This window comes from Gordionus sp. m RMFG-2023, chromosome 1 (assembly GCF_954871325.1).
Source record: "Gordionus sp. m RMFG-2023 chromosome 1, tfGorSpeb1-WG-v2, whole genome shotgun sequence".
Lineage (NCBI taxonomy): Eukaryota > Metazoa > Nematomorpha > Gordioida > Chordodea > Parachordodidae > Gordionus > Gordionus sp. m RMFG-2023.
The window spans coordinates 51,280,001-51,295,420 of NC_088775.1; the positions used below are offsets into that span (position 1 = coordinate 51,280,001).

Genomic DNA, 15,420 nt, shown 5'->3' on the forward strand with positions numbered 1-15,420 from the left:
ATCAATTTTTTTTTAATTTTTTTATTAATATCGCATACAAATACAATATTATAATTAATTTATTATTCATAATTTCTATTTTGTTAAATATTTTTCAAAATACATGAGGAAATAATTATATCAAATAGAGAAGAAAATACTAGGAAATAACTGAGCCTCATTTAATTATATATATTTATATTATTTTTTGAATATTTTTGATGATATATTGAGAAAAGGTTTTAAGCTTGACAATCGGTCAAATCACGATATTTTTTTAATATTTTTTGGGATAATGTTTTTCATGTATTTATAAAGATATGAAACAAAAATTATCATTTTTTAATTGATATTACAAGCAAATTTGGATAAACGAATATTTAGTAAGTGGTCGGGTTTGAGCTCGGCAATCGTTAAATCACAATATTTTTACAATAATTTTTGGAATAATGCTTAACACGTTAATGTACAAGTATAAAGCAAAAATAAAGATTTCTTCAGGCATAACACTGAAGCATTTAGTTAAAGGGTCGGTTTCAAATCACGAAATATTAAATAAAAATAGAATTATATAATAAGATTTTGATTGATTATGATTAATTGTTTTAAGCAATGCAGTATTTAGTCATACAGCCTGCCGACCACTATAAAGAATTGCCGGAAAAAATCAGACAATGCACACATTGTCGGGAACAGGCGCGTAACCAAGCCCCCCCCATGGAAAATTTGCCAGTTTTTATAAATATCATTTTAAGCTAATAAAAAAATTCCCCCTCCAGGTTAAATTTTTGCAACAATTTAATTATAATTTTTTCAACATTAAACTTACTCTTAAAATATTTTGTTAAATTTAAAGAAGTATAAGATAAATAAAAATTTAATGCGAAGACAAGGTTGATGTTCCCCAGCTATGAGTGGTCATTTAAATGGTGTCAAAGCACATATTAAATTAAATACACATCCGCTATCTATGTTCCCTTGACATATCATTCGTTGAATTTTGCAATTCATGTGCTCTAACTTCTCTATAAGCAATGTAATGGGTATTTTAACTTAAAAAAAATAGATATAATTTATTTTTAGCAATTATATCCAAAATTTGTAATTTTTTTAAATATCCGAAGTGGTGAAATGTTTTAAATTGAACTATATAAATAAATGAACCAGAAATCCATTTTCAAAAATTTTAAAAAATATACCATACTCGATGGGTTTTACGTTATGATCCAGCTTCGGCATTTATAGAACTGGAAGAAAGGATCAAAATATCTTTAAATGAAATTATTCAATAGCACGATAGTAATGTGTCTTCAGATGCGATATCAATAATAAATTCTATAGATCAGTCAGAATTTATTTTTGTTGCGATAATAAATTATCTTTTTACCTCAAATACTATGTAGAAATATACAAAAACCAAATTTAAATTTGGTTCAATGATTGATTTGGAGGAAAATATATACGAACCGTTAAATACAATAAGGATGAATGTAGTCAATATTTTCATCATATTTATATAGACGTTGAATCCAAAGCCTAATCTTATGACATAACATTAATTAAACCTCGTCTCGCACCTAGGTAATTATTAAGATGCAATATAAATGTTGGTTCAATTGAAGAATATTATAAAATATCAATTTTCATCCCATTTTTGGACACTTTTTTATCGCAAATAAAAGCATGAGATAAAAAAGTATTTAACAATATTTAAAGTTTATTACCTAAAGACACTTCCATGTTTTCTAATGTTACTATTGATAAAATAAAATATTTAGCAAAATTATATTTCTATGATATTGATTAGAAAATCAATCTAATTAGTGAATTTGAATTGCGATTTAAATATTTACTACGTTGTTATTTTGCCTGAGCATGATATTGATGCGCTAAATCGGTGTGAGGAACCAAATATTTTGAAGTTGTTTTATATTCTTGCATGTTTACTTATTACAACATGTACGAATGAAAGGACCTTTTCCAACTTAAGAAGATTAAAAACATATTTCCAAAATAGTATTTCCGAATCTAGGATAAATGGGTTAGCTCTTTTAAATATCAACAAAGATATGGTTCCTTACGCCAAATGAATTCTTGATTAATTGGCAAATTCCCAACGAAAATTAAAATTTACATTATAATTATAGTATTTAATAAAACTTATTTTAAAATTATTTTCTAGTCAATATTTTATACACACTACAATTAGTATATTCAATAAAATAATTTATTCTACTTATATTGTATGAGAATTTTCTTAGCTGAAGCTAGTTTTTAAAAAAAATTATAATACTTAAACTTTATTCCAATTCTACATTTTAAAAAAAAATTAAATATAATATATACATAAATTAAAATAATAAAAAATTGGGTTATAATCTTTATTTCTTTTCTAAATATCCATAAGCGTGAAATATTAAATAAAACCTAAAAATCTTGATAAGAATTATGAATAGTTTAATAGAATAGATAATATTTATGACCCGGCCAAAGACCGGATAAAAGCTTTCCAAAATCTAGCTAAAAAGCCATAGGAAAATCCTGGATATGCCTATGGCCTATAACAAAACATTAACGATAACATATACAAACATACTTTTACTCAAGACTTTGATGAATTAATAAAAATTAAAAAAATAGTTGATCATAATCTCACTTTTTGCTAAATTATGAATATAATAGATAGTAAAATGTTTTTAAAAAAGTAAAAAGTCTTGGTAAATTAGGCAGCTTTCAAAGTTGGGCAAAAATCTTGGTCCAACCGGTGCATTAGAAAGTTTATCTGTATTCTTTAATAAATCACTATATGTTATTCACAGTTGTTGAAAAATATCATAGCACTTTAATATAAGGAAGGTAGCTGGAAACAGTTGTGGAAATGAACTAAAATCCTTAAAAGTTATATAACATCTTAAATGATAGGGGAGGTATAGAAATTTAAATAAATTCCCAGAATGGAGATGAATTAAAGAATAAAAAAAATAACCTGGGAATTCAGCCAATGTGGTCCACAATAAATCAACGTAATCAGATCTTTGTAAAGGGTGACAATCCAATAAGCACGAAGGTTGCGATAATTGTTTGCCTGAGCCACCTTAATAATTTTAATTACAGAATCATGTTAATATGAACAAATTTAATATATCCAATAAACAATATAGGTTTAACGTTTAATCTTTATTTTATTTGTGATGGTATATTTCATAAGAGAAAAAAGTTCATTTTTGCTTTATAATTAAAATCAGCTAAATTTATTACAGATCAATTCTAAATTTTTTTTAAACTAAACAAAAATTACATTTCTGAGAATGTTCAAGCAAATATAACATAAAAATGCGTTTCCTAAAAGTATTTTAGAAATTATCAAATGTTTAAAATTGAAAGTAAAAAATAATGGTTCGTCTCCTGTGTAACAATTCTTCATTAGGAAAAAATAATTTCATCCTAATGTTTAAAATAACAAGTACAAATTTTTTTTTAAACCATGACATTTGTCACCGGATTCAAACAATTCGGTCGTCATCAAAACAATTCCATAATAAGAAAAGGCATTCACCATCCTAAGTTGTTTATTTAATTTAAAAAATATATATTTAACAATTTTTCTAAGAATAATTTATGCAAATAATATAATTTTGCTTATAACTATCCCGTTAGAGCCCTTAAGATTCCAGAGAATTTTTTTAGTGGATATATAGTAAAACCTATAGCGTTGATAGAAGAGTGTCAGAAACAAAAATTAATGAAGAGAGAATTAGTATAGAAAAATTAGAAGAGTGTGGAATAGATTTCATCTTAGAATTTTAATTGCATGATTATAAAGGATGTACCGATGATCGACTCTATAACAAATTTTTTCAAAGACTTCGGCCAATATTGATTAATTGGACAATCCGATTTGATATCAAAGGGAGGTAAAAGTTATTTTTATCCGTATAAAGAAGATGGGCAAATTTTCTTTAAAGTATCTAGAGATAGATAAAGATACTTTTCAAAATTATATACTTAATAAAAAAAAATATCTAGATCAAAGAACTTCATGCCCTGAATTTTTTGATAAAGCGCCGTAAAATTACAAGGCCCGGTCCGGACAGTATTTAATATTAAAAAAAATTCCCAAGCCCGGCCCAAACCGATAATAAGTTTCAAAAATTTTGCCTAAGTCCATATCCAAAAATTTAATTTATTGTATTCAATGAAAATAAACAATATTTCAGTGCATAGGCAATCATTTTGTTGCTCACTGAAATCTATCATTATTAGAACAAAAAAATTGCAATATTTTTTAAGTTATAAACTGTTTTAAATAAGCTAAATTTAAATGAAAATTTTTTTAGGTCCAAGCCTGGCCCATTAAAAAAAATTTCAAAAAGACAAGCACAGCTAGGCCCGGTAGAAAATATAATATTAGATGGTATGCAGACAGGCCCGGCCAATGAAGGTTTTCTGATCTAGATACATATACTTCAAAATACTTTAAAAAATTGACATAATGTGAAATAATATATTCTTGGATTGTGTTAAAAAATTAGACATAATGCTAAAGAAAACTATTTATCTACATTTCATAATATATTTCCCTATAGGGCGTTTACTGTAGTGTATTTAAACCTGTGCGCAGACATTATTATCGGCGCCGGCGTTTCTTTTTTTAAAGGAATCAGCTGGCGGGGGGGGGGAATCGATTTAGACGCTGCCACAAAAATCGGCGGCCGCGCTAAATATTTTTTAACATAAATTATAAATTCATTGGAAACATTTTTAAAATAAAATTTATGCTTTATAATGTTTACTATAATTTAACGATTTTATTAAGTTATAATTATCATGTATAAATATCATTTTATTTAGATTTTTAGGACATAATGATAATCTTTTAGAGTTCAGAGTGAGCCCAGTTATGGAAAATACACGTTCGCTGGGGGTGCTCGTAACTGGAATGCACAGGACTTTTCTAGCTAATATTGAAAGTTTAGAAAGATCTTCCAAAAATCTAAGACATTTTTATCTCTAAATTATAAGGCGAAAATAATTAATGACACTCTTTTTCTAGACTAGTTAAATAGTCTTGTTGTTCTAGATTATTGTTATGAATAATGAATGTTTGGTAGCCAATAACTTAAGATAATCGAATTCTGAAGCAACTTAAGTCGCTTCACATTCAGTTAATTCGTCCGTGTAAGACAACAGAGAGGTAGCGTGCTGACATAAAAATTGCACCGGAGTAATATTTTTTTCCTTAAATATTCATTTACTATATTTATAGATTGAAAACGAGGATCTAAAAGTGCTCCTAACACCTATGTAAAAAAACAAAACGAAGAGAAATAATATTAAAAATAAACTAATTTATGTATTTTAAAATACTACCTGAGGATGGGTTATTGGAAATCTATGATCAAATTTAGTAAGCATATTCTGTTGAATGAATGCTATGGGAGGACTATCATATTCTTTTATGATTAAATGATTTTGAATTTCACTACGAAATAATAAGTATAAATTTATAGAAAATCCTTTTTTGGCGGATAAAAATTCAACAGTTTTTTGAAGGTTACAAGAAAATTCAAAAGTTCATGCACCAGGTCCCAATCGGGGTTAAATAATTTGAGATCCGGTTTCTCCATTCTATTTAATAGCTATGTTTATATATGTTATAATGGCAATAAAATAAAATCTAATTAAAATATCCTTTTATGAGGAAAAATAAATATTATATGAGTTGTAGATTTTAAGAAAATATCGTATTACACCTTATATAATAATTGATGGTCTTATAAAAAAGATTTAAAACATCAAAGATTAAAAGAATAAAATAACAATAATATTTCAATTCTAGCCTAATAATAACATATCATCTTGTTACAAATCAAATGTTTTTATATCAAATAATATTTATTAATTTTAAAAAATAAAATCGCATATTTTAATAATTTAAAAAATATTTAATATTTCAATTACAATTACAATTCATAAATAAATTATAATATTATTTTTATTAATAAAAAATATATATCACGCCACCACCGATTTTTTACATCGGCGGCGGCGTGTTGAGCGCTGACACTTTTTTGGCGGCGGCGTCGGCGTAGTCAAAAATCACCGGCGGCGGACATGTCTAAGTATATTACAATTATGATTATATATGATAAAAAATTGTTAAAAAATATTAAAAAGTATTTTATTAGGACAATATAATAATTCGTATATAAGAAATATATAGACTACATTAAAAATTTTATACAGTCTATATTTTTTTAATATTATTAATTTCTCAAATAACATGTGGCAAACTATGCCTATTTTACATATTGAGGTTTGAAAGTTAAATATCTATTCAACTGTGCGGAAGAAGGCAAAATAATGTTATACTTTTAGAAAAATTTCTTTGATGTATTTATATAAGTCGCTGACGTAAAGATAAATCGTTTTGTATAATTTAATATTTCCAATAGGTTTGTAATAGACAGATTATTAGCCAAAAATCCTGTCCACTGGTTGTTTTAAATTTTTTTCGCCTGCCCACTTTTAAATTTAAAAAAAATTTTATCCGCCCTGCCCCATAATAAATCATGTTTAACCCACCCGCCCGCCTAAAAATTATTTTAATGTTCTTTTAATTAAGCATATATAATATGCAATATTATGAAATAAAACTTTTATTTTTAATAAATTGAAGTCTGTTCTGCTCATTTCGCTGAAAAATAGAAAATTCACGTAACTTAAATATTAAAAACCCGCCCGCCACCCACCAATGTTGGTAATATTTTAGAAGCCCGACCACGCCCGTCCATATTGCAGACCTCTAATTTTCAATTCAATTTCATCAGTCTCATTATTTTTAAAAGGCATATTATTAAAACAAAAATAATCATCCTTTTCAATAAAAGAGAATGAATTCTGGTCAAATACATCTAGCAACAGATTTTGTAAATATTTTTTTATCTAGGCAAAAACGTAAATCAGTTTGTTGTAAATCATGTCTACTCTTTTATTAAAATAAAATAGAGACCAAATACCCATGATAACATTATTTTGGCCTTGTTAGCTATTGCGAAGGTAAACCCTGCTTTAGTTTATTCCTAATTATTTTTTTAGGCCATAATTGGTGTTGTGTTGAAGCAGAAGAAAGCTATAAACATTTATTGAGATCTATTTATTATATTGTAAATTAAATATTATTAATATTTATAATGTATACTAAATATTATTTATTAATATTTATAATATATATTAAATATATTAATATTTATAATGTATATTAAATATATTATTAATATTTAAAATGTATATTAAATATATTATTAATATTTATAATGTATATTAAATATAGTATTAATAATGGTTTCAATTTATAAATGAAATTATATACGATATGAAAATGAAAATATATTTTAAAAAACAAATAAAAATTTTTAATTTTAAATGATAACATGGTTTAAAAATATATATTAAAAATTATATGTAATATTGAATAACAATAAAAATATATTGAAAATTTTTCTGGCATAGTTAAATTAGATATTTATAAATTTAATAATAAAATTTATATTGTCAAACTAATTAAAAAATTTTAATTAATTTTTTATAATTTTTAAATAAAAGAAAAATCATTTAATTTGGGAAATATAATGAGAAAGTAAAGGTGATCGCTAATATGTTTGGGATTAAAAATTTTAAACCTAGAGTAGTTTCTAGATAGTCCAATCGCTTAAATATTTATGCCTCTACGATTGAGGATTTTTATAAAATAAATAATTTTACTCCCCTTATTGATACATTTTTATTAATCCTACCTTCAGCCTCATCGTGGCGGGGGAATGGCAACGTCTTTTGGCGGCTAATAGAGGTCTAAAAGTTCTCTGTGATCTGGGTCTAGAATAAGATCACCGTCTCCTTGACGGGGTGTAAAAACCACTTAAAGAGGTTGATGTCAGGAAGGGCATCCGATTGTAAAAACCTTGCTACAAAATTTCCCTATGGTTACAACCAGAGAACTGCAAGGGCTGACCCGAGCCTCGGGTCGGGTTCGGACATCAAAAAAAAAATTTTTCGGGTTCGGGCTTGGGTCGGGTTGTAAAAGCTGTCCGACCCAAAAACCCGACCCGACCCGAAAATAAATAATAATATTAATATCTTAAATCGTCAGTATAATTTATAATATTAATTATAAAATCATATTATTTAATCATATTATTTAATATTTATCACATTTTAGGATTAAAATGTCAATCATATTAACATGTCATGTCATTATTAATTATTATTTTATAAACCTAACAACCGGATACCAAACTATTTTATCACTAAATTGTGTGTTTCCCGTGAATTACAAGATAAGACATATTTTGTGTACTAAAGATAAGTTTTATTCATTATTTATTATTTATCTAGCCTATACATTGTCTTTTATAACATTTGTTTTAAAAAATTTCCATATAAAATTTAAGATTGGGATTTGATTCAGGGGAACTTATTTCTATAATTTAAATTTCACTGCCATAAATGTTAATCATCCCATCCTAGAAATTAAAAAATATTATATAAAATTGGTAAGTTACATTTATATATAAAATATAATCTTTACTTATTTCGTTTTGGTATTATTTTTTTATCTATCTACCTTAATATTAGTTATAAATTTTCCAGATAATTTTGGTTGTCAATATTTTAAAATATGGCAGAAAAAAATTAGGAAATTAATACAAGATTCCCAAAGAAAATAAGATGTATACTGTGATATGTAAAATTTAAAACATGAATATTAAAAAGAATCTGTATCTGTATCTTTTGTCAAGAAAATGAAAAAGATACAAGATTCTTTTCAGAATTAAGGATCTTAGATACAGATATTAGTATCTTATTAAAAATGTCAAAATATACTGAGTACAAGATATAAAGGGATCTTGTATCATGTATCTTAGATACAAGTATTAGCAGTACTGCCCAACTCTGTTTATTTCAATCTAATTTATTAAAGTCATTTTAAATATTTTTTTTAACACAGCCATATTAAAAAAATTATCTTACTGGATGCAAAATTAAAAAGAATTGGTGAAAAGATTAAGACAAAGGAGTATGAAGTAAGGAAGAATCTTAATGGAAAATCCGATGTATGGAAGAAATTTTCATTTATATATGATGAAAATAAAGAAAAGCTTAATTATGTCATTTCTATTATATGCAAATTTATTTATGTATATAATTCAATAACAACAGGTATATGAACTTATTAAATTATTTTAAGAACAAATCAATTTAAAAGACATAAATGTGTATATACAAATACAAGTACAACAGCAGAGAGTAAAAAGACACAATTAACAATTGATAGTCTTTTTGGTACTGATCCGAAAAAACTCAAAAGTTGTACAAAATTGAAAAAAGAGTGCACAGAGGTGCTTACTATGTTTTGTGGACGTGATTTGAGATCATTTGATACAATTCATGGGGAAGGCTTTGTTGATTGTTGCCTTTGCCAAAATTGGTTCAATATATGGAAATATTGATGTTAAAAGCATCATTCCAAATCCTACGACAATTTCTAGAAATTCAGTAGATACTGCTGATGGTGTCCGCAATAAATTATTTTCTATATTAAACTCATATATGAAAAAGGGTCGATGTGCTGGTAACAAATTTATGAAAATATGGTTAAATTATTAATAAAATTATTTATTAAAAAATAATAAAATAAATATATATCTTAACATTATTAATGAATATTTTTTTCTTAAGAAACTACAGAGGTGGTAAATACGTTTTTGGACTTCTCTCTATGGGAGGCTGACAATGCGTATTCTGATGCTAGCGCCGATGTTGACGAGCTAAAAAAATACCTAGATCCGAAATTATGTATTGATGATGATAATATTTTAAAATGGTGGAAAACAAACCATTATGAGTTTCCAAATTTAAGTATTTTAGCTCTTAAATTCCTGGCTATCCCTGCTTCGTCGGCTAGCAGTGAAACGGCGTTTTCCAGGTAGGGCCTTTGAGGATAGAAGGACTCGTTTAAAGCCAGATTAACTGGACGCCTCTTTATTTATATATCATAATTATTCACTTTGTGATAATTTTGATAATGATATTGATGAGGTCAATATAATATAATATGTTCATTATATTTTTTATATATTTATTAACTTTTATATCATATCTATATTCGCATAAATGATGCTTATTGTATTATATAATCGTTATAATTTTTAAATTCGCTTGTATATTAATCATTTTATAATATTTTTTACAAATTTAATAAAATGCAACTTAATATATATCTTGAATAGATTATGGCCGTCAAATAAACTTTTATTTAAGGTGGCTGAACTGAATAAATACACATAAATTTTTTTTTGGTTATTATAATATTAAAACTTAAATTGCAAAATTTTATTCGGGTCGGGCTCGGGTCGGGTTGGACTAAAAAATGTGTGCTCGGGCTCGGGTCGGGCTCGGACAAAAAATTTTTTTTAATTCGGGCTCGGGTCGGGCTCGGGTTGCGAAAAAATTACTTTGCAGTTCTCTAGTTACAACAAAGCATGGGTGGGTACAGCCCAAAATACCCCGTGGGCCTTCTCATCCGCCTACGACAAAAAGAAGGATGGGAAACCTGGTGGAACCACGATTCATGAAAATGAAACTTATGACGGCCATAAACGACCTGAAAATAAGTGGAGAAACCAGTCTACGAGGGATCGAGTTAGGGTCGCGACATGGAATGTTGGAAGTATGACGGGAAGAGCGGGAGAAGTCGTCGATGTATTGCACAGAAGGCATATAGATGTGTGCTGCATATAAGAGACTAGATGGAAAAGAAATGGGACCAGAATGATTGGCAAGACTAGCGAAAAATATAAATTCTTTTGGCAAGGAGGTAATGATGGTAAGGCTGGAGTTGGGGTATTGGTTGCGGAGAAATTGGTAGACAAAGTAGTCGAAGTGAGAAGGCTAGATAACCAGATAATGGTTATCAAGATGATTTTTGGTAGAAAGCTATATAATATTATCTCGGCATATGTTCCTCAGGTTGGAAGAAGTGAAGAAGAGAAAGATATATTTTAGGACAGTCTATTGGGGGTGACATCAAGACTGGCAAATGAAGAGGGGATTATCCTGGCTGGTGATCTGAATGGACATGTGGGAGCGAGTAATGAGGGTTATGAAGGAGTACATGGAGGGTTCAATTACGGCATGAGAAATTAGGAAAAAGAGAGGATTTTAGATTTTTGTGATGCTATGGATATGATTGTCTGTAATACAATGTTTAAGAAAGAATCCGAGAAGCTGGTGACTTATAAGTCGGGTAGTACCAAAAGTGCAGTGGATTACTTGTTATTAAGGAGATGTGACCGATGTATAGTAAAATAATGTGAAAGTGATACCGGGAGAGGAATGTATAAATCAGCATCGACTAGTTGTAGGAGATCTCACTCTTAAAGGTGCCAGGGTCACTAAAAGAAAGTTAGTGCCAAGGCTGAAGGTTTGGAAATTCAAGGATGAGTGCTAGACGTCAATTCAATATGACATTGGCGATTAGGGAAGCGGAGGTGGCACAAGCATCTGGGGTAAATGACAAGTGGGAAGCCATGAAGAAAGACTGGGTGATGACAACTGAGGAGGTATGTGGATGGACAAAAGGGCCGCCTAGACATAAGGAGACTTGGTGGTAGAACCCGAAGGTAGCGAAAGCTGTGGATGAGAAACGGAGGTGTTTCAAAGTATGGTATAATAGCAAAGATAATAGTGATAACGATATTTAGAAGATGGCTAAAAGAAATGCTAAGAAATTAATAGCGAAGGCTCAAGAAGAAAAAAGACACGAGGTGCTAAAGAAATGGAATGCGCTGATGGAATTGGAAATATGGTTCGAATGGCAAAGCAGATGTCAAAAAAGAGGCAGGATGTGATGGGTGTAAGGTGTTTGAAAAATATGGAAGGAAAAATGGTGATTGATAGTAGTGGTATTAAGAACACCTGGAAGATTTACATGAAAGGACTTTTGAATGAAGAAAATGAATGGGATAATGATGTTTGTTGTGCAAAGGTAGAAGGTCCAGGGTGTAAATTTGGCAAGGACGAGATAAAGAGCAGTGAAAAAGATGGAAAAAGGAAAGGCATCGGGTTTAACGATGGTGGTATCAGAGATGTTTAAAGGTTATGAGGATTTAGGGATTGAATGGTTAATGAATTTAGCCAATCAAATTGTCACAGAAAGAACTATTCCCGAGGACTGGAGAAGAAGTATAATTATCCCAGTATACAAGGGTAAAGGTGATCCTTTAGATTGCGGGTCTTACAGAGCTATTAAACTCTTAGAACATGCAATGAAAGTATTTGAGAGTGTTAGAGAAGCGGATAAGGGAACAAATTAAAATTGATGAAATGCAGTTTGGTTTTACATCGGGAAAAGGCACGACAGTTGCAATTTTTGTGGTGAGACAAATGCAGGAGAAGTATCTTGCGAAGGAAAAGAAACTCTATTATGCGTTTGTTGATTTGGAGAAAGCATTTGATAGGGTGCCGCGTGAGGTTACTTGATGGGCCTTGAGAAAATGAGGTGTGGGGGAATGGTTGGTTATCGCAGTGATGGCAATGTATGTTGGAGCATAAACAGCAGTACGGACGGATTATGGTGATAGTGACAGCTTAGAGGTGAAGGTATGACTTCATCAAGGATCCGTGCTGAGTCCACTATTATTTATCTTAGTAATGGATGTGGTGGCTAAAGAAATGCGTGAAGGACTTCCCTGGGAGCTATTATATGCAGATGACCTTGTATAAATGGCAAACAGTGAGGAAGAATTGAGGGATAAAATTAGTAAATGGAAGATGACTATGGAAGCAAAGGGCCTGAAAATGAATGCATCAAAGACAAAGGTGATGATTGGTGGGGAAAATCTAAAGATGGAGAAATCCGGTAAGTGCCGTGTGGTGTATGTGGGAAAGGAGTTGCTAGAAATTCTATTCAATGCACCCGATGCCAGAAATGGGTACATAATAAATGTAGCAGGAAAATAGGAAATTTGATGTTAGGAAGAATGACCTTTATTGTAGAACATGCATGAAAGGGATACATAATAATGATAACCTAGAAAATGGTGGTCTGAATATTGGCAATGGGTTAACCCTAGAAAAAGTGGATAAGTTTTGTTATTTAGGTGATCTGATAAACGCAGATGGTGGTGTAGATTCTACCGTTGTTGCAAGGACCAGACAAGCTTGGAAGAAGTTCAGAGAGATGTCGTCTATTCTTACAAATAAAAGTCTCTGAAGTTAAAGGGGAAAGTTTACGTAAGCTGTGTGGGAAGTTGTTTAGTTTATGGCGGCGAAATATGGGCAATGAAAGCGACTCACGAAGCCAAATTAGAAAGAACAGAGCTGAGGATGATTAGATGGATGTGTGGGGTATCTCTGAGAGAGAAAAACTAGAAAGGAATTGCGAGCAAGATTGGGTATAGAAATGATTGGAATGGTAATGCGACGAAATAGACTAAGATGGTTTGGGCATGTGGAACGTATTACAAAAGATGATTGGGTAAAGAGATGCACAATGATGGAAATAGGAGGATCAAGACCTAGAGGAAGACCCAAGATGACGTGGACAAATGTGATAGCGGCGGATATGAGAAGCATGAATCTTACAAATATTGATGCTCAGGACCGTCAAAAATGGAAAAGTAAAATCAGAGGGAAAACTGGCCTACCCGGGTAAACCTGGAAATCGCCATAAAACGGAGAGGAAGAAAGGAAAGATTTATTAGTCACATTTTATTGTAAACAGATTTTATTTTCTTTTGCCGGTTGAGTCTAAATACACTTGAAACGCGAGAGGATTAAGAAAATCTCAGAGTTTTATTCTGATGAATTATCAGGATCGTATGATAAATTACTTTGTGATGTCGAATTTTGGTATAAAAATATTGACAGATTAGAGTACTCTTTGAGACCAAAATATGCTTTGCAGGCCGTTTCCTTGTATAATTGCACTTTAGATTCCCTGCATAATATCAAAACATTGTTTTTATCTTAGCTACTTACCGATTAGCACCTGCACTTGAAAGGTCTTTTTCAACTTTAAAAAGGTTAAAAACCTATTTAAGAAATAGCACCGGTGAAAGTCGTTTAAATGGATTCGCAATATTATATATTTATAAGGAGATTATTCTAGATAAAAATTTGATTCTATATGAATGTCAAATCTCAGAGAAAAGTAGACCTCTCTTTATAAATTCAAATTATAAAATTGCTAAATATGATCTTAGTCATAAATTTTTATATTCAAAACGTAATTATAATGAATTCTTTGTCATAATATTTATATATTATAATATTTTTAATAAAAATATTACATTTGCACTAAGAATTAATGATCTGCATCGGGCCTAATTTTTCAAACCCGGCCCTGCCCGAAATTATTTTAAAAACGTTTTGCCGGCACGAACCCTAAAAAAAGTTTTGTCGGCCTGGCCCGAATTTATTTAAATATAGAAATTCATTTTTATAATTACCCCAAATAAAAGATATATGTTATATGGCGTATAGTTTTTATAAATAAAATCAAATATTTTTATTTTACATAAAAATTTAACATAAAATTGATATATTTAGATATATTTTAAAAAATTTCCAAGACTTGACCCAACCCGGCCCGAATTTTTTTAAAAAATATACCCAACCCAGCCCGATTTTCCTACTTTTGCGGATCTCTAATAAGAATTATTTATATTTTATTAATATTTTGTATTAATTATATTATAATTGTTAAATTAGATTTTTTTAAATACCGCACAAGAATTACTCATATTTTATTGTAATTCTATTTTTTTTAAACATAGTCATTTAGAATAAATTTTTAATATAATCTGTATAAAATTTATACACTTTGAAATTTATTTTGTTGTATAAATAATAAATAAAATCTATGATGAAATTCTCTGCAAAATTTTGTTATATGCAAAAATTTAGTTAAAATAATTATTTTTAATAGTGTTGTTAAACGGCCGATTTTTAAATACGGCTAACTCAATATTTCATCCAGAAAAATATTACGCAAGCTTGAAGATTTTGCTCATAGAAGGAACAAAGGTCTATATATATATTATCGAAATCTCCATCCTTAGGCAATATTTTTCTAGCTAAAATATTGAGTTAACCGTTTTAAAAATCGGTTCAAAACGAGCTGTTTAACAACACTAATTTTTAACATTGAATAAGATATATTGAGTTATCATAAAAAATGGAAGTTGGGGGGGGGGGGACGATTTTATTCTTCTTTCTACACCGAATTGATTGAATTAATTTACAATTGACAAAACATTGATAAAATTTTCAGAATAATGCTTTTTGTTACTAATATTTTTCCCATTTATGCTGGCTACTATAGTGGTTAGACACCAATAAAGCACAAAATTGGAAAATTTTTAAAATGCGGTTTGGGGG

At 29.2% G+C, this 15,420-nt stretch overlaps 1 protein-coding gene across 4 annotated transcripts in view; it reads right to left on the reverse strand.

Moving 5' to 3' along the window:
* Positions 1 to 15,420, reverse strand: part of LOC135922188 (synaptic vesicle 2-related protein-like) — a 135,725-nt gene that overhangs the window by 21,567 nt on the left and 98,738 nt on the right. For all 4 annotated transcript variants that reach the window (XM_065456614.1, XM_065456613.1, XM_065456612.1 and 1 more), the window contains 2 exons: positions 3,463 to 3,539; positions 2,966 to 3,073 (listed from right to left, as the gene is read on the reverse strand). In XM_065456614.1, the coding sequence (XP_065312686.1) occupies positions 2,966 to 3,073; positions 3,463 to 3,539 (185 nt within the window). The remainder of the gene's footprint in view (positions 1 to 2,965; positions 3,074 to 3,462; positions 3,540 to 15,420) is intronic.